The sequence below is a fragment of the Mizuhopecten yessoensis genome, unplaced genomic scaffold (assembly GCF_002113885.1).
Source record: "Mizuhopecten yessoensis strain PY_sf001 unplaced genomic scaffold, ASM211388v2 scaffold10331, whole genome shotgun sequence".
NCBI lineage: Eukaryota > Metazoa > Mollusca > Bivalvia > Pectinida > Pectinidae > Mizuhopecten > Mizuhopecten yessoensis.
The window spans coordinates 1,301,448-1,325,606 of NW_018408493.1; the positions used below are offsets into that span (position 1 = coordinate 1,301,448).

The 24,159-nt window shown below is 37.0% G+C and overlaps 2 protein-coding genes across 2 annotated transcripts; both read right to left on the bottom strand.

Moving 5' to 3' along the window:
* Positions 1-560: 560 nt before the first annotated feature.
* Positions 561-17,155, bottom strand: LOC110460168 (mesenchyme-specific cell surface glycoprotein-like). Its single transcript, XM_021512923.1, has 11 exons — positions 17,049-17,155; positions 13,170-13,364; positions 12,236-12,496; positions 9,563-9,746; positions 8,384-8,528; positions 7,275-7,395; positions 6,388-6,564; positions 5,480-5,548; positions 4,377-4,621; positions 1,444-1,658; positions 561-740 (listed from the first exon to the last, which is right to left on the bottom strand). Exons 1-11 carry the CDS (start codon positions 17,119-17,121, stop codon positions 644-646), a joined length of 1,782 nt encoding a protein of 593 aa, XP_021368598.1. The 5' UTR covers positions 17,122-17,155; the 3' UTR covers positions 561-643.
* Positions 17,156-18,631: 1,476 nt separating this feature from the next.
* Positions 18,632-24,122, bottom strand: LOC110460176 (kxDL motif-containing protein 1-like). The gene is made up of 4 exons (XM_021512935.1): positions 23,958-24,122; positions 22,605-22,757; positions 21,623-21,669; positions 18,632-20,838 (listed from the first exon to the last, which is right to left on the bottom strand). Exons 1-4 carry the CDS (start codon positions 24,092-24,094, stop codon positions 20,723-20,725), a joined length of 453 nt encoding a protein of 150 aa, XP_021368610.1. The 5' UTR covers positions 24,095-24,122; the 3' UTR covers positions 18,632-20,722.
* Between the last annotated feature and the right edge of the window lie 37 nt (positions 24,123-24,159).

Consider the following 24,159-nt stretch of genomic DNA (forward strand, 5'->3'; position numbering starts at 1 on the left):
TCCTCTGGTGTTGGTTCTTTTTAAAAGTTTTTATTCTATTCAGAAAAACAGATACAACTATATCTGCACCAAAACACTTAATTTCCTTGTTTAGAATAGGGAAGTTGTTTCCTGGTAACATCAGTATCTTCTCTTCCAATTTATAGTTAAAACGTCCACCTTTAAACATCATAAAAACCAATAAAACCAGGAGCACCAGTGAGGCACATCCTCTCCCTGCGACCATCTTGGATAATAGTCACATTTCTACACTGTTGGAATGACCTCCTTGCCCATATACGTTTAGGGAAAAAATGCATTAAAGTAATGACAAGGAATGGGATTATTATTCTGGTGTCACTCTTGTCCTCCTTTAAATCAATGTTGTCCTCCTTTAAATATATTAAGAGAGACAGACAGAGACAGACAGAGACAGACAGACAGACAGCGACAGACATAGACAGACAGAGACAGAGACAGACAGTCAGAGACAGAGACAGACAGAGACAGACAGACAGACAGACAGACAGACAGACATAGACAGACAGACAGAGACAGACAGAGAGAGGGAGACAGAGAAATTCTTTTTAAAACATCTTTAATTTACACTTGTCATTTTCGCACAATTTCACAGTTTTTATTTGAAATGATGCCGATGTCCTTTTTAAACTTCCTTAACTTCATAGATAGAAAATGACCCGGATGCCTCTGATACGACGTAGATAAAAGGGTTGGTTGTCAGGATATTTTTCTCGATAGTTCTGCAACAAAAAAATCAGACATTATAATGCTATTTTCATATCATTCTTAAATGAAGGAATGTGTTATGCATGTCTCAAAGAGTGTGAATCTTTAGAAGGATCATGTGTTTCGCGTGTAGTCACATGAACGAGAGGCCGTTAACACAAATTTGGCTATGTTTACAATTTGGGTTTGTAGTGACGTTTTGGCTGTGTGTGACGTATGCAATTTGTGACTTTGTAATATATGGATCGTGTGTTCGTTATATTAACTGACGTTTGTGCTGTGTGTGGTGGATGTGTTATTTGTTGTGTTGCGTTTCATTATGTGTAATGTGTGACGTTTGTGATACATTTCCCTTGAGTGTTCAATATCTTATACTCCACAGAGATCAGAATTTTCTTAGTGTTATGTGTGACGTATTTCATGTGTGGGACGTTTGTAGTTGTATGACGTATGTGTTATGTGTGATGTATGTTTTAAGTTTGAAGTATTTGTTTTTGCGGTGTTTGTGTTGTGTGTGACGTATTTGTTGTGTGTTACGCATGTTTTGTTTATGACATATGTGGTTTGTATGAAGTATGTGATGTGTATGACGTATGTGTTCTGTGTGACGTTTTTGATGTGTGTGACGTATGTGTTGTGCATTGCTTGTGACATATATGATTTGCTGTATGCGTGACTTGAGTCACTTTTTATATAGCTATGGTTACGATGACGTACCCCATGTCGTTGATTACGTTATCGCCCGTTTGGTCGTTAATGTACAGACTGTTCCAAGTGCCTTCCATATTCCCAGCTCGGTACAAACTCTCTAATGCAGGATTTCCGGTCCGCAAGGTGTATGTATATAAAATGCCATTCCGGGTGCCGGCGATTACGAACGGGAAATCGGAGTTGCCAAATAGGCCGCCAGCTAAGGCTCTCGGCTCAGGACCCTTGTAATGATACAGAATAACATCCACTGCAAGCATCAGGAGTGATGTCATGTGTGTTGGCTACTTAAATATGTATATTGCTATCATTATTCCGACTTAGCACTCCAGTTTAATTATTGATATAATTCCCCGTTCAACTGTCATATTCAATTTTAGACGAAAAGATGATAACCCAGAACAAATGCAGCAAGCAAGATATAGTAGAAAATTGGTAGCAAGGGAAAGAATGTGTGTGTCGGCAATGATTCAGAACTCATTTTGTTAATTGATTTGTTAATATTTATTTCATAATATAATGCAAACGTATTGTTAAGAAATTATACAGGGAGTGCGTATTTTATCATGGCAAGGCGTAGTAAAGCAAGCATATAGTGTTCGTCTCTCATTGCAGTAAAGATATGGGTGCAGGAACCTGTTTTTACAAGTAGTATAAACTGAAGTTGACATACAAATCAAAGTTATTATTAAATCAAATTAAAAAAAAATAAAAAATAATAATAATAATATAAACAAACAAACAAACAGGTGCGCTCTCTCTTTGTAAAAGGTTACAGAATTCATAATAGTACATGTACCAGATACAAATGAAAGAGATCATTGCTGTTAAGCGAAAGGGGCCGTAGAAGGGGCTGGAGAGTAGGTTGTATAGGGATCGGTTTGGATAGGAGGTGGAAGTGGTCTAAGGGTTTCCTGACTGTCTGACTCACGTTGATTGCATTCTAAAATAGTCAGCTATGTCGAATTATATATTGATTATACATATACAAGGACCGGGTCAATCTTTCTTTAAGTTACAAGATCCCAAATTCACACGTCCTTTTCTAGTAAGTTTACGTTATTTTTATTTCATTTCTTCCATGAGTTCTTTTTTAAATTTTCTTAATTCTATATAGTTATACCCGGATGCCACCGGTAAAATATAGATGAATTTGCTAGCTAAAAAGTAGACAAATGTTTGCGATTCGGGGTAGACGCAGGTGTTACATGTATGAGTGGATGAAGGGATTGTAATTCCGTACGGATGAGGGGGTTTGATGTATGGAATTAATGAAGGGGTACAACTGTAGGTGAAGTGTTTTTTGATAAAGGAGTTGATGCAGCGTTGGACAATGGGGTTGGATGTAGGGGTGGACAAAGGGGTTGAATGTAGGGGTGGACAAAGGGGTTGGATGTAGGGTTGGACAAAGGGGTTGGATGTAGGGGTGGACGTAGGGGTGGACAAATGGGTTGGATGTAGGGGTGGACAAAGGGGTTGGATGTAGGGGTGGACAAAGGGGTTGGAGGTAGGGGTGGACAAAGGGATTGGATGTAGGGGTGGATAAAGGGGTTGGATGCAGGGGTAGATGAATAAGTTGGATTAAGAGACTAATGAAGACGTTGGATTTACGGGTAGGGTAAAGGGTTGGATATATATGCAAGACCACACACTTGTGTTTTGCTAACGAATCAGAAAGCACAAGTTTATTGCGCGGACGAATATATACGTCCGCGCAATAAATGAGGGCTTTCTGGTTCGTTAGAAAAACACAAGTGTGTGGTCTTGCTTTTATTACATACCTTCCGTATTTGGTAGAGATCAATACAAAGATTTTATAAATAGGCAAAATCACCCATAAGTGTTGATCAGACTAGTCGAGATAGAAAAAGGGAATTCCCCTAAAAGTAGTTCCGGCTAGTATGGTGATACAACATCTTGTAGCACACCGACAGAAAACATCAACAGAAAATTGGTGTATTACTATTGTAAGATTACATAGGTATGTCATAAAAGGGTTGGATGAAGGGGTTAAATTTTAGAGTAGAATGAAGGTGTTGCTTATAAGGGTAGTATGAAGAGGTTGGATGTAGGGATTAGATGAAGAGGTTAGATTTAAGGATTAGATGAAGAGGTAGGATTTAAGGGTAGGATGAAGGGGTTGGATGAAGGGGTTGGATATAAGGATTATATGAAGGGGTAGGATTTAAGGGGTTGGATGAAGGGGTTGGATGAAGGGGTTGGATGAAGGGGTTGGATATAAGGATTATATGAAGGGGTAGGATTTAAGGGTAGGATGAAGGGGTTGGATATAAGGATTAGATGAAGAGGTAGGATGTAAGGGTAGGATGAAGGGGTTGGATATACGGGTCGGATGAAGGGGTTGGATATAAGGATAAGATGAAGAGGTAGGATATAAGGGTAGGATGAAGGGGTTGGATATACGGGTCGGATGAAGGGGTTGGATTTAAGTCTAGGATGAAGAGGTGGGATATAGGGGTTGGATGAAGAGGTTGCATATAAGGATTAGATAAAGGGGTTGGATATAAAGGTCGGATGAAGGGGTGGGATGAAGGGGTTAGATATAAGGATTAGATGACGGGGTAGGATATAAGGGTAGGATGAAGAGGTAGGATGAAGGGGTTGGATGTAAGGATTAGACGACGGGGTAGGATATAAGGGTCGGATGAAGGGGTTTGATATAAAGGTAGGATGAAGGGGTTTGATGTAGGGGTAAATGAAGGGGTTGGATGGAGGGGTTGGATTGAGGGGTGGATGAAATGTTGACTTTTGAGGTTGAAAAGAGATGTTATATATTTCAGATTTGGAAATGTGCTGAACACAACATTGATAATAAAAACAGTATTTTGTACAATAAATCAGAAAAATAAAAAGAGTAAAGTGATAGCAAAAGTATATCAAAGGGATACAAAACCAAGGCATGTAAAATTTAGGTGACATACCATGTCATCCGAACGGGTGTCCATCTCGGCGATGGGCTGTAGGTTGCCATTTGTGGTGTCACCGTTGAACACGGGGCCGTAATACTGGACTGCGCTTCTCTCCATCTCATCTCCAGTGGTGAACTGTCGTACTATCCCAGTAGAGTTCACGATGAACATACCCAGATCACGTGTGCCGTAGAAGTAGAGCTTCTCGATGAGGCCAGTATTACCCTTGCCGTCATTTTCACTAGCATACAGCCTCCCTAAAATGCACGTTATTTAAGTAATATTGCCTGTTGAAGTTTATGGGGGTATACACCTCAATGGGTATTGACAAAAATCAAATGAACTGCGAATATGAAAATGTTCACAAGACCATTGCGGTTTATACCCCATAAACCTAAACACAACAGGATCAAATCCTTATATCAACATTCAGTGCAATATTTACCAGTACATAACAAGCATAAACAACCATTCTTCATCACAAGTACTGTATGAGAAATGGTTACATGAAGTGAACTAATCTAACTGAAGGAACATTGCTCTGAATCGTTTTGGGAATAGTTAAATGGAGTGAATACTTCGGAATAATATCAGGAATGGTTAAGTAGACAAACAAATCTAACAACTGAAAATAGCTCTAAATAGTATGTGAAATGGTTACGTGGAGTGAACTAATTTAACTGGAAATAGTTTTAAATAGTATATGAAGTGGTAACGTGAAGCGAACTAATCTTACTGGAAAAAGCTCTAAATAGTATGTGAAATGGTTACGTGGAGTAAACTAATTTAACTGGAAATAGTTTTAAACAGTATATGAAGTGGTTACGTGGAGCGAACTAATCTTACTGAAAAAAACTCTAAATTGTATGTGAAATGGTTACGTGGGCCATGTTGCACCTTTGAGCGCCAACTGACAATTTTTATACCCAGGTCGCTAAACATCAACATTAGTCGTACATTACTCATAGACCATTAGTCACAACTCGTCCAAAACTCGTACACATGTTGCCGAACACGAAATTTAACACGCATAAACTCACACATTCTCATAGAAAAGTCTTCGGTTATTGAGGCAGAGTGATAGCATCTGGAATGATTACGTCTTGTGGGCTTACCTATCTTATTGTTGTCTTGGATAGCAGCAGCCATCTCATTAGAAAACATCAATCTGTTGATATCATTGTCTGGAAATAAACGAAATACTAAAAAACAAAATATAACAAAATAGAAAAAGAAACAAAGTGTTCAACGAAACTTTAATATATTAATCTATAAGGCCACCAGAACACGGATCATGCTGAACCCGATGTTTTCCCACCATCTAAATGGTGCATCCGAAAATCCCAAATATTAATCTGTTGTCACTTATATCGCATTTTCTTTGTAGTAGGATTTCTTATTGACTGTTGTCATTTCAGTAGGATACTGTAGCACACTTCCCTTCCACAGGTTAGTACCATACCATTCTCTTTGGGCGCATTAAAGGAAGGAAAATCGGTCTATCGGTCGGTTTGTTGGAAAGAACGCACGAACAAAGGAGCGAACAAACAAACGATTGTGCAAACAAACGAACATGCAAACGAACGAAAAAGTGAAGGAACGAAAGAATGGGTCGCAGTGGCCAAATAATCAAGGCGTCTGTCTTTCTGCTACCACTAGCCCTCCACCACTGGGTCACAGGTTCGAGGCATACGTGGGGCAGTCGCCAGGTACTGGCCGTAGGTCGGTGGTTTTTCTCCGGGAACTCCGGCTTTCTTCCTCCACCAAAACCTGGCACGTCCTTAAATGACCCTTGCTGTTAAGAGGACGTAAAAAACAAACAAACCAAAAGAAGGAACGAAAGAAGAAAAGAACAATCAGAGGAGAAAGAATCAGAATGCTATTTTTCCATATTGGAATAAGTTACTTGGAATGAACAACCAATACAAATATATAGACCTTAAAGATAAGTCTTAGCTCATATCCTTCAAAATGTCCATTTAAAACGACGGCAAATATTTCATTAGCCTTCTTTCATACGAACCTCTCCATAATGTGCTCAGCCTCGTGCCCTCGGTGAAACTGCCCGCTGTGCCGTGGTTGAATGATTTACGGGCTCCGGTGTTGGCGGTGATGACAAAATCTTGACCGTTCAGCTGGGTAGCCAACATGACCCGTGGCTGGGGGAAACTGTACAGGTCGTAGAATCCGTGATTGGCCGCTAGAATGTAAATGAACAGCTAAATGACACCAAAAGTCTCCCTGATTCCCAACTCCGAAAAACAAAATTGAAGCAAGCGGATTTTTTCCCAGAAAGTCAGCGAATTATGCAATACTTTTCATAGTTTAAACTTTCTGCTTAAACATCGTTTCGTTACGTTTTGAAATGTCTGAATATTTGCATTAAAAACAACGAAATACTGGCATAATTAACAGTAAAATAAATACACCATTAACAATGCTGTTTGCATTAATGTTGCTTACACTATATATCTGTGAGATTCAAAATTCAAACAACAGTTTTGCGTAATTTTTTGCGCCAGATGACGCAATTTAACAATATAAGTCAAATTTTGAAAAAATAGGTCAAAGTGACTTCATTTGTTCAAACAACAGCTTTGAATTGATTTTTGGAGCCGATGGCTATTTTCAATAAAGTACTCAACCTTTGAAAAGTAGGTCACATTGGCCTTATTTATGATGTCTTATTTATCATAAATAAGTTAGTTATTTTTCCCAGCTATCTTATATTTCCATATGTAGTACTTGAGCATAATAAACTTTTATCAGGAAGAAACTATGCCAATTCTGTCAATAATGACATGATAACACCAGCAATATTCGCTTAAAAGAACTGTTAAACAGTATCACAACACCAGCCAGTAAATCTCCAATCAAGGAGTCAAAACTTATTTGAATAGGTATGTTTACCCTTGTCCGTGTCCGATGCATCCAGTTGGAAATTTCGCCAATCTCTCTCTCCAAAGGAGTATATGTCCACCAACGCTCCATCGTTCGTTTCTAGGTCGATTACTGCCATGGCGTTGTTCTCCTGTGAAGTATAAAGAAATATCGATACCACATATAACAAACTGCTATTTTGTAAGATTCAAAGCAGGATTTAGAACTTAAGGTTCAGTCATGCAGAACTTAACGGATTCAAAGATAAGTATACGAAGATCCAATCAAACCATCAATCAAACTCACGATTGATGCAACATGGGCAAAATATGAAAACAGGAAGTATTTACATGTATATCCTTACACAAGTACCAGGAGAATAAGACCAGAGACGTTCCGAAAATGTTTACGTCTTTAATGTCCTTAGCTGTTGATTGGACGTTAAACCCAAACAACCAACCAATCCGAAAGTGTTAGCCTCTTGTAAACTAGGTTTAATGCAACTACCTCGAAGCGAGGACTGGGGTAGTCACGACAAGGCTTACTTATAAACACAATGATACAGAAAACATCATAGCACACAAAGAAATAGCATTGACGGTTTTGCGTTTTTCTGTCATTTCGTTTTTTGCTTGGCGTCTTTTCGCGGGAGACAAGGAGAAAAGCAGAAATGTCATAAATAAGCCACCATATATAACGAGCTCAAGTCCAGTGTTCGAGTCCCTGTTAAGCTCGGGTATTTTTTTCCACTCGGATCACGGTTGTTCCGCAAGGTGTGGTTTTCTTTCCAGAAAAAAAATCGTCAAAGATTTAGTCGTGCTTGATAAATAACTAGTTTTCAACTTAGTTACCGTTTTTGGCTGTAGTACGGGGATCCTTAAATTTTGTAGACGTCGACCTTGGCCGCTTTCATGTATCGCGTTCCAAACGGTTGGTACGGTTAGACAAGAGATGTTCGTTTGTGAAATTTGGTTGGACCTTGTAATCTGATGCTGCTTTTAGATGAGCCTTGACAAAGCCTTGCAAGGCATGCACAAACATTTGCAGGTCCGCCAGGATTTATAGCCAAAAATGTTACATTTGAAAACAGACAAACCGTTTGCTCCGCATAAACGAACAAGCCCATGCTCTTTTCTTACCTGGAGCACCACAAACGCTTTACTGTCGTCCGAACTTATGGCTACAAACTCTGGCTCCAAGTCGTTAGAGAAAGTATTTGGAAAGCCTTGTTCGCCTTGGTATACGTATCGCACGCCCCTGTTTATGTAAGTGTTGGTGTTGGCTCTAAGTTAAGAAAATATCAAAGGAGGCATTGTCAATTTCAAAATAAGAATAAAAAAAAACAATATTTCTTTGTAAACGTTAATATGTATAAGAATTCCATTGCATTGCATGACAGAACACACACATATATGTTAAAACATAGTATAACGAATTGTATTGTCATATATATAGATAACATTGTATGAACTATATCTTTTTCAAGTCACATCGCAAATAAAAACGTATCCCTTAAAGAAAAGCAATGCATATGAAACATACATACATATATATTGGTGTTGACAATATGAGGTTGCCATATGGCACCGAAATGTCGACAGCCTCATATCGTCTACACTGTTTGACCCCGTCCTTGCCCCATATACCAAATTTTAGTAATTCGTATTCCACAAACATATACATCTCCAGTACACACGCAGGCATACACACATAGGGAGATATTAGCCAGGTGGCATAGGACTAGTAGTTAGCGCCTAATAAGGCAGCTCCTGCGAATTCCTCAAATTGTTTGGATTAATATATATGCTAATTGTATTGACTGTATAAAATTGTATATCTATATGTACTGTAAAGCGCTTTAGAGTGGTTTAATCTAGCTAGATAGGGCGCTATATCAAATGTTGTGTATTATTATTATCATATGTTTCCGATGATTTGCTTTTAAATGAATTTGAAATGTTTATTTTGTCATTATAATCTTCATTGCATTCAAAACTGTTACATATTTTTTTTTGAAATCTGAAACTACTTTGCAATGCACAGAACGACAATCCTATGATCGGAGTACTTTGGTTTTGACATATACATAGTCAGCTGATAATACAAGGTGTTTTTTTGCAAATTATGAATGTTATGATGTTAATAGAATCTTACATTCGTGTCTTTAATCGATTCAATATGACATAGACACATTATGTAAGATCGTCTAAGTATATATATTGTTTTGTGCTAAATGACATCTTAATTGCTTTACCTTCCCGCTGTCAAACGTTGAAAATAAACAAGATAGATGCTCCGAGAACCTAAAGAAAACTGACCCGTTTACGATTGTGAATGGGATCTCCTTTGCGGTGGTTAATCCGCCTACGTCACGAGTAACGATGGAAACCTCACCATCCGGATCCACTAGAACGTCGTTAATTACACCCGGAATACCCTCGTTCGCCACCACTAGCTTTTCACAATCACTAGTGAAAGCCATGTGTTTGGGATAAGGGCCGACTGTTTGCAAACGAAACAAGAAATATCTTTAAAAAGATAATCGACAGAGTTCTAATGTTGGTGGCAATAATATTGAATACGGTTTTTTATAAGTGCATTCTATTATTATCGTATTCTAATAACTGTTTCTCTACACAGGAAAAGTTAAAGGGTAAGACATAGACTGTGATTGATATTGGTAGATTAAGTAATGTTGAGAAGTGTCGTTCAGACTAGAACATTTTAAGAATTGACATCTGCTTCACATATCTCACAATTTGATAATTACCAGGGATTCATCCGATTTATACGATGCACTTGACTGCAGCGTTGACCTATTTGTTTTTTTAAACCACGGGAATCTGCCAACCTCCACATTACAAAGTCTATATACTTTACTAGTGTTGCCATGCAGGATTTATATAAGTAATGCGTCAAACAAGTGTCCAATTTAAGGCGTCTAAGTTATGAAAAAAATTGTCATAGATAGAGACTTAAATCCAGAAAAAAAACTATTTGGCTGCTTAATCTTCCATATAGAAGGGAGAGTACTCTAAGTCAAAAATACTATGAGTGGATCTCTTATTCGCGGCTAAAACGTATGCAGTGGTACCCTTTACCTTAAAAAGTAGCAGAAAGTTTGAAGCGTGAGGTGTTTGTTTTTATTGTAACGTAAAAGAAATGTCCGGTATCAATAGACTGTGGGAAAAACTGACAATGTTAAGATATTTGGACGTTTCAAAAGTTCTTTCTCTCTTAGTCAAGTGCCATTTTCTTCATTTTCATTGGCTAAAAATGTCTTAAAAGAAATTATCTATAAGTTTTCCGTTGAGTATCATTGATATTTCACTCGTGTGGTAAAACGCTTCGATACTTACACTCATGCTAACGTAGTTGTGAAAACAAGAGGTCCATTGGACCTGTATCGCTCACCTGGTTTTATATTAAAGTCATTACAACTGAATGCATGAGTACATCTTTTTATGAAATTTCCTCAGATCCAGACAAGATCTTTCAACTAATCAGGGGCCTCCATTGAGTTGCCATGTTAACAGATTTTGAAATAAGTAATATGTCATGTTACAGGGTGTAATTGGCCTCAGAGGTCAAACCAACCTTATTTATTTAAGAAATGATCGCCCATCCCTACTTATGCTTCAGACTAAATTTGGTTAATCCTCTCTGGTGTTTAGGAGGAGATGCGTTTTAAAGCAAATATAGCTAAGTTCCCCTTCAGGGCCCCGCCCCCCTGGCCTCAGAGGTCAAACCAAACTCATTTATTTAGGAAATGATTGCCCTCCCCTAATAAAGTTTCAGAGCAAATTTGGTTGAAATCTTCTCTGGCATTTAGGAGGAGATGCGTTTTAAAGCAAATATAGCTAAGTTCCCCTTCAGGGCCCCGCGAGGTTAAACCAACCTTATTTATTTCAGAAATGATCGCCCATTCCTACTTATGCTTCACACTAAATTAGGTTGAAATCCTCTCTGGCGTTTAGGAGAAGATGCTTTTTAAAGCAAATGTAGCTAAGTTCCCCTTCAGGGCTCCGCCCTCCTGGCCTCAGAGGTCAAACCAACCTTATTTATTTCAGAAATGATCGCCCATCCCTACTTATGCTTCACACTAAATTAGGTTGAAATCCTCTCTGGTGTTTAGGAGGAGATGCGTTTTAAAGCAAATGTAGCTAAGTTCCCCTTCAGGGCTCCGCCCCCCTGGCCTCAGAGGTCAAACCAACCTTATTTATTTAAGAAATGATCGCCCATCCCTGCTGATGCTTCAGACTAAATTTGAGAGGAGGAGATAGGTTTTAAAGAAAAAGTTGACGACGGACGACGGACTACGACGACGATAAACGACGGACGCTGCGCCACGGCATAAGCTCACTAGCCATTCGAGCAGGTGAGCTAATAATGAATAGTTCTGCATCATTTGCAAAATATAGGTGATATTTAACTGGACAGTCTTAAATATTTTGAATCTTTTATAAATTTTCAGTAACATATCTTCATTGGGGCTATATTTCCTCAAACGTTTATAGAAATATTCAAATAATTATGACTTTATGATGAAAAATCGCCGTTTGACTTAAAACATTTGATGAATTGCAACAAATTTAGATCTAGATCACTGGAGAGAAAATATAAAATGTAAGACCGATTAAGATAAAAACATTCTTAACAGTTTCGTTTTACCGATACCATGGTTCGTATTCATGAAACCATTGCGATGTCCAACGATGGAATATGTGCTCAAACATACTTTCTTATAACTTGCCTAAATCATTTGACACGATCAAAGAGTCAACTCTAGACACTAAAAATGGTATTCGACTTTTAAGTCAATCCAAATCATTGACAGAATGATATCATTACATTGTTACTAATTTGTTACCGGGACAGGAAATTTGCTTTGAACAAAGATTCTGAATTCGAACATGGGATTGGTTTCATGAATACAGGCACAGAGCTCAGTAAGAACCTTCAAACCGGTAGTGACGTATGTTGTAACTCACCAGCCACGCGCCCGGTTGTCATTTCATTTAGCGTGGCGTCACCGAGACTGAATGGATGGTACAATTGCACGTGACCCTCGGATACAGTGTTGACCCCTGCGAAGGACAACGCTACTCTGGTGTCACAGACAGCAATGCTCAGTAGTTCTCCGTCTAGAGGGTTTTCGAATTGCATGCTTAGTTGGAGAGTAGGCGTATTGCTGCTCAAGCCATTGTAGATCCGAAGACATCCGTCCTTTCTGTTGTTGGCCACTGGACGCCCTTGAAACAAAACACGACTTAACACGATACACATTTATTAAGCTACTTAGTCAGCGATCATTGGATGATTTCTTTACATCGAACCCCACCACTAACCAATGCATGAGGAGGACCGTTCTGGTAATCTCAAACTAAAAGCCGAAACAGGCCGGAATTATCGCCCAGTTAGGCGTGCAAATTCTGTGAAAGATGAATCACATTTTTTTATTAACTGTGAATTTTACTCTCAACAAAACAGAACTTTCCAATGCAGCTCTTATTAAAAATCCTTATTTTATAGACCTTGATGATAATGGAAAATTACTTTTTTAATGAAAAACACCAGCATTCAGAACATTCTAATTGCAACTTTTTATCATATGTACGAATGATGCAAGTTTGTCAAGAATATGGAAAGTTTTATTGTCGCCATCATGCCCTCATTAATAGGCTATGACCTTCTCTGATTTGCATATCGACTATATTTTAAGTTGTGGTTTCGTTGTCACTCCCCCGGTTCGCTGTTTGAGATCTTGACATCATTAATTGTTCTCAAATCCGCCTATCTGGTGTCGCCGATGACGCAGAAAACGCTTATCCTTCATGAACACATTGTCATATTCCCCATGTACTTTTCTATGGTCGCCATAGCCATTCGCCATTGCCATTACGTCAGTGATATACGTGTACTCACCTATGACGTACAACATCCTGTTACTCGCGTGGAAAGCTGCTCTGGCCGCGCCGTACCGAAACATGCCCGTTTGTACATTGCCGTTGTTATCTTCACAACTCGATAGCTTGGTGAAGGAGATCTGAGTCAAATTCAGCAAGCCCAACGTCTGCCCGATTAGCAGAGAACCAATTATCAAAAACTTCATGGTCAGAGCTGAAAGTATCAATTTAAATTACTGATATCACATCTAGACACATCATGGTGAGGCTAAACACATGTGCGGTCAGCAAATTTATAGCACAAATCATATCATCTCCGGGGCAAAATAACTCCATAGATACGTCACCATTTTCAGAATTATTATCAGGAACATTAATAATTGTTCATAATTCTGAAAAAAGGTGACACATATTTTGAATTATATTTGTTTTTACATTCTTAATTGCCAATAAACACAGAAAAGCATGTAAAACTCATAATACATAATACGTTGGATTAAAGTGAGTCTGATTGAGAAATATCAAGATAGCGAGGTTTACTCTTGTTGTTTTACTCATGTTGTTTTGGAGCGCATTTTTATTAATCATATTGCATGTAATGTACTACGACATCTGTCAAAAGCTCGGTTTTTAAAATACACGAAATACTTGCTCAACATAGCAATATATGAATTATACGGATATGTGTTCCGTATCTTAAATCAAGTCCGGTTTTTTTATGAACTATTAAGCAATCAAAATATCTATACTGACAAATGGCGGTCACCAGCCCGTCTAATGACGCGAAAGGAATTCCGAAACGGTTTTAAACTTTTCCTCCTGAAAAGAGTGTGTGTGTTGATGTCATGTCATGGTTAAAATGAAGGATCCCCGCAACACTGCCAAAAACTTTAACTATGGTCTGGAAACTTATCTTTTAGTCATGACTATAACATTAATCAGTCATTTCTGAAAAGAAAACCACACTTTTCGAGATTGTTATGGGGAAAAAACAAAAGAGATGAGGTAAACAAGAAAAATACAACAAAAAACAACACCAGCGTTCTGAGTGAAATATGCGTGACTAAACTATCCTGGATACTTAGGCGGTTACGCTCACTTTCGCTCTCTACACCCCTGGAATATGTTGTAGCAAAATTGGCCGCGAGAAGATAGCTGTTTGATTGGTCTCAGGTAAAAAAAAAACTGACCAAACGCTAGGCTGGTACCTGTCCTTGGTAGATTACAAAGGAGAGACGCCCGATTTCAAAGCCTGTCATTTTTTACCGTTACGCGACCGCGAGATTCTTTTGATGTATATCAAAGTATCGAACTAGCCTTCTTGTTTCATCGACAAGGTGGCGCACACAGAGCTTTCGTTTTTGCCATGACATATTCCAGGGGCGCAGAGAGCAAAAGTGAGCGTAACTTCTGGAGTATCGAGGATGTTGTTTGCAGATGACACCCCCAACCCCACCCAATTAACAACTCCCTAAAACACATTATCCTCGAACAAAATCTCCATAAACTACCACGCTGGGTCGAAACAAAGCGCACGGCGTTTAATACAAAGAAGTGCTGCGTCAATCACTTCTACTGAAAATGTAATTCTCCAGAAAGTAACGCAGAACTCATTGCTTGGGGTCATTTTATCAAAACACCTAAAGAATGCCAACAACAAAATTATCTCTATCAGAAGCAAGCAAAAACGTTATCGCAGCGTCTACATGTACACATGCCTGTTTTTCAGGGTTTCGCATCCTTAAAATTACGATTTCATTGAATACAAGCGGTGGCTAATCAATTACAGACAATTGGTGCGGTTATCAATAAAAATACATAGCAAGGACACATCTTTTTTTTTAATTAATTTGTTGATGAAAAAAGAAATGAAGATTTGAAACATATATGGTCATATCGTCCATTTATGACCCATTAATGGTACCAAGGTCCAAAGAATGAAACTATTTGTCAAATGTGTTCCGAAACAAATAAAGAAGATATGCTTCAAAAGGGGAAACGTACCAATAAAGCAATTTATTACGTTATATTTACATTTCCATTGCAAGTTCCTCTATAAGCATAAATAGGAGAAGTTGCGTCCATACAGCTATGAACGCAGTTTGAGACAACAGATAGAATAAAACATGTTGATGACGTTACTCTGTTCCATGAATCTTGTTTGCGCTGACGACACAGACAATTCCATATCGAAAATATAAGGAAATATCTTTGTTTAGGTCAATAATAACTAAATATTCAGAATGTAAATTTAAGGCTTAAACGGTATTTTTTAATGTTCGTGCCGTTATGAACGCAAATCGGTTTCATATATATATTAAGCCTTAGCGAACTTTATGGAACATGTATATATATCCGATTTGCGTTTATACAAGCATGAACATTGAAAAAATGTCGTTCAGTCCTTATACGAATAACACCTCGTGGCAGATGATCTATTTTTAGACTAGCTTTTATGTACACCGTGCCAGAATATAATTATTCCAGCTACAAGGTTAAGCTAAAACCTCTGGGATAGAAAGTTCATCAGCAGAGCCAGCAACTTCGTTACTTAAAATAATCACTTGAAATGCAATTATGCAGAAACGGGCGCAGAGCCCATACCCAACGTTAGGGTTCACTTTATCGAAAGACCTTAAACCGGCTAACTCCATCATGGAATTTTTTCGACAGAATATCAAAAACTGGCATAAATTCCGTGAATGGGGCACCTACAGCATTCGATCGTTTGTTTAGGTTTCGCGGTCTTCAATTACAATTCCATTTAATGCTAATGGCGGCCAACTGTTGAAAGTGAAAAACGCTTTTAAGACATGAATATATAGTGCACGGTCTATCTGGATACATGTAACTTGGCCTGCTTAGATTTGCCAGCTTTTATTTCAAAATTAATGATGTGGAATTTCTTTAAACTTGAAATTGTTTAAGCCTTCACTAAACTGAACTTTCAATGAAGGATTGTTATTTCTAAACTGAACTTTTAATGGAGGATTGTTCCTTCTAAACTGAACTTTAAATGGAGGATTGTTACTTCTAAACTGATCTTTTAATGAAGGATAGTTACTTCTAAACTTAAATTTTTATGAAGGATTGTTCCTTCTAAACTGAACTTCTAATGAAGGATTGTTACTGCTAAACTTAACTTTTTATGAAGTATTGTTACTTCTAAACTGAACTTCTAATGAAGGATTGTTATTTCTAAACTGAACTTCTAATGAAGGATTGTTATTTCTAAACTGAACTTCTAATGAAGGATTGTTATTTCTAAACTGAACTTCTAATGAAGGATTGTTATTTCTAAACTGAACTTTAAATGGAGGATTGTTACTTCTAAACTGAACTTCTAATGAAGGATTGTTACTGCTAAACTTAACTTTTTATGAAGGATTGTTCCTTCTAAACTGAACTTTAAATGGAGGATTGTTACTTCTAAACTTAAATTTTTATGAAGGATTGTTACCTCTAAACTGAACTTTAAATGGAGGATTGTTACTTCTAAACTGATCTTTTAATGAAGGATTGTTACTTCTAAACTGAACTTTTAATGAAGGATTGTTAATTCTAGTGTATTTTTTGAACATATGGTGGACGAAATTTAAACAGTTACTTCATTACTTTGCTTTTCTAGTAATCGATTCCGAACGGTTATTCAATGCAAAAGAATATTTAAGGATTGAATATTGCTTTAGTCAATTTCATGGGGTGATGAATTGAGCTGAATTGAGTTGGTCTTGAAACAAATTTAATGAACTAAATAAACGAATTGTTGACATGTGGAAGCGTTTTATCATACAAAAAAAAAAAAAGCTCGAGAATTATTTCTGTAAAGGTAATTTGCACATTTTTTTTAAAAATGTTTCAAGATCGACAATTCGGTTAGTGATGTTCTTGCACTTACCTGTTGTATAGCGAGCGCAAGATGGCGACTGGACAACCGATAGTGCGGCAATGTCCAAAACGGTTCTTATCATAAAACCTTAGCTTGGCAGTCTACACATGCGGTGTTCACATACACCAATTTTATCTTTCGTGTCTTCACATATGTTGTTTTATAGTGCTCATGTCGTTTGAAACGATCGCAAATATACTATACAATGTTATGGAAAAGATATCGTTTAAATGTTGCTTGCAAGTCAGTTACTAGCAAATTTCTATTTCATGTGCAAGTTATTTAGTTAAGTAGAGGTGCAAAATTAAATTAGCAATTAGTTTTATTGTCTTTCAATTTACCAAGGATACCGTGTTGGGAAGGAATTAATATAGATTTACGTAATTGTCAACTTCATTTGAAAAAATCGAGGCCAAAGAACCTTAACGGTCACCTAAGTTATAATAATTACTTTTCAATGTTGACATTGATATAACCAGTAAAATATTATGACTCTGGGCCCTATGGATTTTCAGGAGGCAGACGAGCTTCTTGATTTTAAAAGGGATGCCACGACGTATGAATATTTTATAGTGCTTACAATTTTACTATTAAACTATTGTCCCCTGTTCAGTGTTTAAGATGCTATATATATATTCTTTTGTTTAGGTTGAGGGGGTAACAGTAATTACCCTCTGTTGTAGTTAAAGAGAGTTTATGTAGATAATTGTTCCCTGTCTGGATCAAATTAATCTATTTTTCAAATCTCTTTTTGAAACAGTAAATATCTTACCAATTCTAGACTACCTGAAAACAGCTGGTCTGTTCTAAAATATATAACTGACCATAGTCACTTTTAATATTCATATTGACATTTTTCTTTTACACTTTCGTTTGTTCCATATACAATGTACTTCCCTATAACATGTTTTGATGCCCATTTATCGCCCCTAATGAGATCTGTAGCATTAATTGGCAGTTAAGAATGTGAAATCAATCATCAGACAGGTACAGTGTGTGGACTGGTCACCAGAATGATACGGTTATATCTAAAAATAGCATTGTCACACTGTAGATGCATGTTTGATTGAAACTGGCTTTAAAATATGTTTATCCCACTACTGCGTTTAATAATCGATATGTGTAAGTTCTGATATAGGGGAAAAAAAAGTAAAAAATGATAAGAATCTTCACAGGGATGCCCACATCTTCACTCTGCTGAATCTGTTAAGTTGGCTATAAAAAGATCATAGTTGAGTGAGCTTGCTCGGTTTCTTAGGCCACAGGTGAAGAATATTTAATTTCCTAGATCGATAATTAACAAATTTCTTACTTGAATTAATGTTCACTAACAAGGACTTTTTAACATTTGACTTAAACGAATTCAATGAGGGTGAATTTCTGATATCGTTATTCAGGTTGTTCCAGAGATTCGTTGTAGCTCCTAGTAAATGATATGGGGCAGTCCCCAGGTACTCGCCGTAGGTCGGTGTTTTTTCTCCGGAAACTCCGGTTTTCCTCCACCACCACGTCCTTGAAGGACCATAGCTGTTAATAGGACGTAAAACACAAACAGACAAACCTCTGATAGATATAAATAGATTAGAATCATATTGTTTTACACAATTTATTTATTTATTCCTCATTCACTGAAAAGAATATTAAAAGAAATTATCAAGATTTACATTGAGACATATGACAACATCTAGGTAAATATTGACAGTGGCTTAACTACATCAGGCTGAAAGAATACAATTTAGTATGTTTTATATTTTAATTATACAAAAATAAATACTGGTCCCACCTGTCTTTGGCATTTAAAAGTGCCTTCACATAAACCATATTCAAGTTCCACACCTGAATAAACACATCCTGATATCCAAATCCACATTTATATAAATTTAGAAACCTGTTGATATCCAGAGCATTGATATTTTGGTACAAGTAGATAAACTTGATATCCAGATATACCCTGATATCTAGACAAGTGTATATATCCATATCGAAACCTACATCAAAGTAGAAATGGATATATAGACAGACACATATTGATGATGCCTAATAAATAAAAATAATAAACTGGGATATCGATAATCCTGAAAAAAATACCTTTATTTAATTATGTATCTAGATTTGTTATGGATATGTAGAAATGTACTGGTATATTAATGACTAGATATATACCATCAAGGTCAGAGATATATGAAATTACCATAAAATTGTGGAAAAATGTAATTTATAATGTTATTATTAGGTATTGACATGGCATCTTGGACTCCTCTTCATTTCTACCCCAAACAACTCCACCATCATCCTTGTCATCTGTCTCAGACAGCTTTCTCTTTGGGAGTAAACAATAAGGCTAGCCCCATAGCTTGAGACTAGTGCAATCTCCAGCTGGACTGGTGGTTCTAAAAGCTGCTTGCCTGAATTGACTAGTCAAATTTTGATATTGCTTATCTTGTTGAGTATTGGGTTAGTGGAACTTACACATGGATTAGTAAAAAATGGAAACTACTACCCCACTAGACCAGTGGTATTCACAATTAATTTCTAACCTGGTCTCTAGTACGTGACAAGAAACACAAATTGCTCATTTTAGCCATATAAGCTTGAGATGACTTTAACAAGAGTCTAAAGTAAGAGATTTTTGTAGAAATGTTTTCGATAAGTCCGAGACAAGAATTAAAATTTTTAGTTGAGTTTGCTTCAGTTTAAAGTGACGTTATGGAGGATAATTTTAAAATAAACTGTGTCCTAGTCAATAAGATAGGAATTTGGAACTTAATACATACTCTGCTTTGCATAAATCTATGAATGGTAACATTCTCTATATGTCAATATAATGTGTAGTTCACATTGCAATATAATGCTTCACATAGTAATATGATGTTTCACATTGCAGCCTGATGTTTCACATTTTAATATGATGTTTCACATTGCAACCTGATGTTTCACAAAACAAACTTACATATATTTCACAAAAGTAACCTGATGTTTCACATCAAATCTAATATTTCTCATAGCAAACTGATGCTTCATATATTTGTTGTTAATGTATCACATTCAAATTCACAAATAAATCTAATAACAGCAATCTGATATTTCACATAGCATTCTATCTTTCACAAAATGAAAATACTATTTCAAACACAAACCTGACATTTCTCATATAAAAACCTACCAGTAATGTGTCACAGACACAGAGCAACCAAGTTTCTGATGTTTTTCGTATTTGACATCAATTATGAAACCTGATCTTTCACTTTCACATTATGTTATAAAATTTCACATTTAATAACTTTTCACATATTAAGCTATTTCACATGTTTCACATTGCAGCCTGATGTAAGCATAACATCCAGTATTTTTTCTAATAGCACTTCTGCTTCACATAGTAGATGTTTCACATAACAGCTTAATGATGTTTCACATGACTGGCACTGCATATTATGGAAACTTACAACAACAAATAAATTAAAGATGTTTGAGTTAGAAATGTTATCACTAGATAAACGAGTGATTTAACAACTAACAAAAGTACCCACCAAAACAAAATTTAACAACAATCCCCACCGATACTGTCTATTAATCAGAGCCAGACGAGTAGTTATACAAATGAGTTTTATCATAAATTACTGTTTGTTTTAACAAACGTTCTGTAATAAAACTATAATCCATATATAATATGTCAAAAATCTTTTTCATCCATTATCTTCTGCCGAATCATTTTCATCCTTTTCATCCTTTGAATTTTCACTGTTCTGTCCTTCAAACTCCTCTTCCTCATCTTCTAGTACATTATACACATCACTGCAGGCTGAAAATGGGAGAGAAAAAAATAAGTACAAAATGCACTTTAATATACAAGTTTATAATTCTGTCAACCAATTAAAACTTTTCTTAAGGATCCCCGTACCACTGCCAAAAACTGTAACTACTGGTAAACTGTTTAAACAAAATGTAATCAACAAAAGTGTTTCGATTGTAAAGAAAATTTAGCGGGGCCTAAACCACGTTTCGAAACCTGGGCCCGTATTCATGAAACCGTTCTCATGATTAAGCATGGGTTTTGTGCTCAAACCTGATTTCTTGTTACGGTTATAAATTAATAATAAAACTTTATTTTTTCAATGATTTGGAAAAACTTTGAAGAGACTTGAAGCCAAATACTGTTTTCAATGTTTATATTTGACTTTTTGATCATTTGACATGATTTAAGTGAGTTACAAGAAAGTTGGTTTGAGCACATAATGATAATCCATGCATGAGCATGAGAATGTTTTCATGAATACGGGCCCAGGACTTCAGATTGATATTCTATCGCTCTAACCGACTGAGCTACCTGGTCAACAGAAGTATCCTGGCCAACTGTGCAGAAGCTAAGGGGAGGTAATTACTGTATAACAGAAAACAACACAATGCTGTGGGACAGGGATCCTAAAAGGCCTTCAAGTTTACAAGATGAAATAAGTATTCATAATGATTCTGTTTTTAATTTCCAGGTACATAAAGTTTCACAAATACAATTTATGCAATCCAGTTATTTATAACTCAGAACTTTATAGTAACAATTGTGATATATGTGTTAAGTGCTAAGTTACCTGAAAAAGCATCTGGATACAATTTACCAAGTCTCTGTTTTAAAATTCTGAAAAAGATAATAAGAAATAAAGTAAATATCAAAAATGCATAAAAACATATATAGTTTATATACACTTGTACCAATAAATAATGTCAGAAAAACATGTTTTCTGTTTATCTCACATTCTGGTTAATATCATGTTTTCAGCTGCCATGTTCATGTGGATTGATATTAAGTGAAATCTACAGTATTATCATCACTTTCAAAATGTAAATATGAATATAAGTATCATACAATTTCAAGTTAACTTGTGAATAAATAAAACTTTCACTCTCTGCACCCCTGGAATATGTCGTAGCAAAATTGAAGGCTCGGTGTGCACCACCTTGTTGATGAGACAAGAATACTAGTTCGATCCTTTGATGTACATCAAAAGAAGTCGGACATCTCTCCTTTGTAATCTTCAAAGGGCAGGTATCAGCCTAGCGATTGGTCAGGTTTTTTTCACCTGACACCAATCAAACAGCTATCTTCGTGCCTTCAATTTTGCTATGACATATTCCAGGAGTGTAGAGAGTGGAAGTAAGCGTAACTCCTAGATATCGAGGATGCTTCTTGACCTGGCTGTGAGCATGCAGGGATTTTATGTGCAATGAAATCGGTGAGCTTAGAGAATATCCACATGTTTGGGCAGGTGAGCCAATATCTTTACAGGTCTCCTCAGGGAATCAAACCCTGTGCCAGTCATCATAGTGAAAGGCTAGTGCACTATATCCACTGTATTGCCAAATGCTTTGATATCAAATCTCATTTCATTGTCCAGCAATAAGCCCACCCCCTACTTTGAGTCAGAGTTAATGGGTTGGCCCCCTGGGCTTATTACAGGATAATGTGGTTAAGCAACAATCAGCCTACAAATGTCTGATCCATGCATAAGATAGAATTTTGAACATAAACAATGTTTCACTTGTGTGCCAAGGGAAGCAACTCCATGAAATTACCTGATTCGTCTGAAGACGACATCAAGGTCTTTCTTCATGTCATATAGCAACAGAGTGTGATTCCTGAAGGACTGGCTGGTGGCGTCAAACCGTGTTGAGGAAAGCATGTTAAAGTTGATAAGCATTTCATTTGTTTTCTCATATCTGGATAGCCTGAAACATTAAAATTGAGGTTTAACAAGATTAGTGAATCAGGATGTTGTCTGTGATTTTAAAGGTTACCATGATTTTATTAGAGCTGGTAATACACCCATATCTTGTAGGTCAGACAAGAAAAAGGAATTTATAACACAGTCACTCTTGACCAATTTACATAAATAGTCTCCCAAATTTTTAACAGTTTAACATGCACGACCTGGAAATGCCACATCCCTAAATGCATGTTTTACATTACACATATAGTATTTTTTCATCAGGAAGCATCAGTCCTTTCATTACGTTAAATTAACTGTATATGGCGGCTAGAAAACTAAACAGACAAACAGAGCTTTCAAGAATATCCTCGCTGAATGATGTTGCAGGGAATGGGGGCATTTAGCTGCTAAGTTAGAAGCAATATACAAGGTTGTTTATTCCAACTATCTGGACCTGACAGTTTAATACATTGGATATATATATTTGGACTTATCCTCAAGTGCAGAGAGTTGAATTAGAAGTTTTTGGGGTTTTAGATCAAGTCTTGGTAAAAATGTTAGAAGTTACCCCTGTAGTAGGACGGGGAATAGTGATAAAGATAGTGCTGTCGTTGGGGCTCTGACCCCCCTACCCTTGGCCATCCAGCCCAATGCTCTACCGCTGAGCTAAAGGGAAATTCCCTACAGCTGACGTGTGTAAGCAACCTTATCAATGGACATCTTTTACACTATTCCCCCCTTTTTTCAAACACCAACCCTGGTTATTGGACTCCCCCCGCCAAGTGCTCTCCTACCTTGGACGGTGAGGCCTAGGGTCAACAACACCAGTTTGTAGTAGGACGAGGAATAGTGATATATACTAAAGTGCCGTCGCAGGGACTCGAACCGGCGACCCTTGTCTCTCCAATCTGATGCTCTACCACTGAGTTAAAGGGAATCCCCTACTGACGCTTGATCAACGACAACTGATCATGATGCACATCTTTTACAGTTTTTTTTCTACCTAATTACTGCAGTCTTTTCTTACACGATTTGAGAAAATAAAGAACGATTGTTTTTGAAATTTGAAACATATCCCTCATTTTTCTTCATTTGGGAAAATAAAGTATTTTTTGAGAAAGAAGCCTGTATCTGTGTATTGCAGTATCTAGGTGGAACTGAGTTGCGCTGCCCTAACTAAGATTGATAGATAGCAAATCGGACGGCATATATATCGTACATGTCTCGTTGTAGTTCCACCATCGCTCCGACATCAGCTCCCTTGATTTGTCCCATTAAGGCTTCCGTGAATGCTACAGAGGACGGACATCCTTCATCGTCAGAGATGCGCGACCCTCCTTCACTTTCAGTTTCCATTTTTTTTTACGTCAAGAGTTACAACGACCATGACGTTAGGTTGCATTATTTGTCGTAAAAGTTGT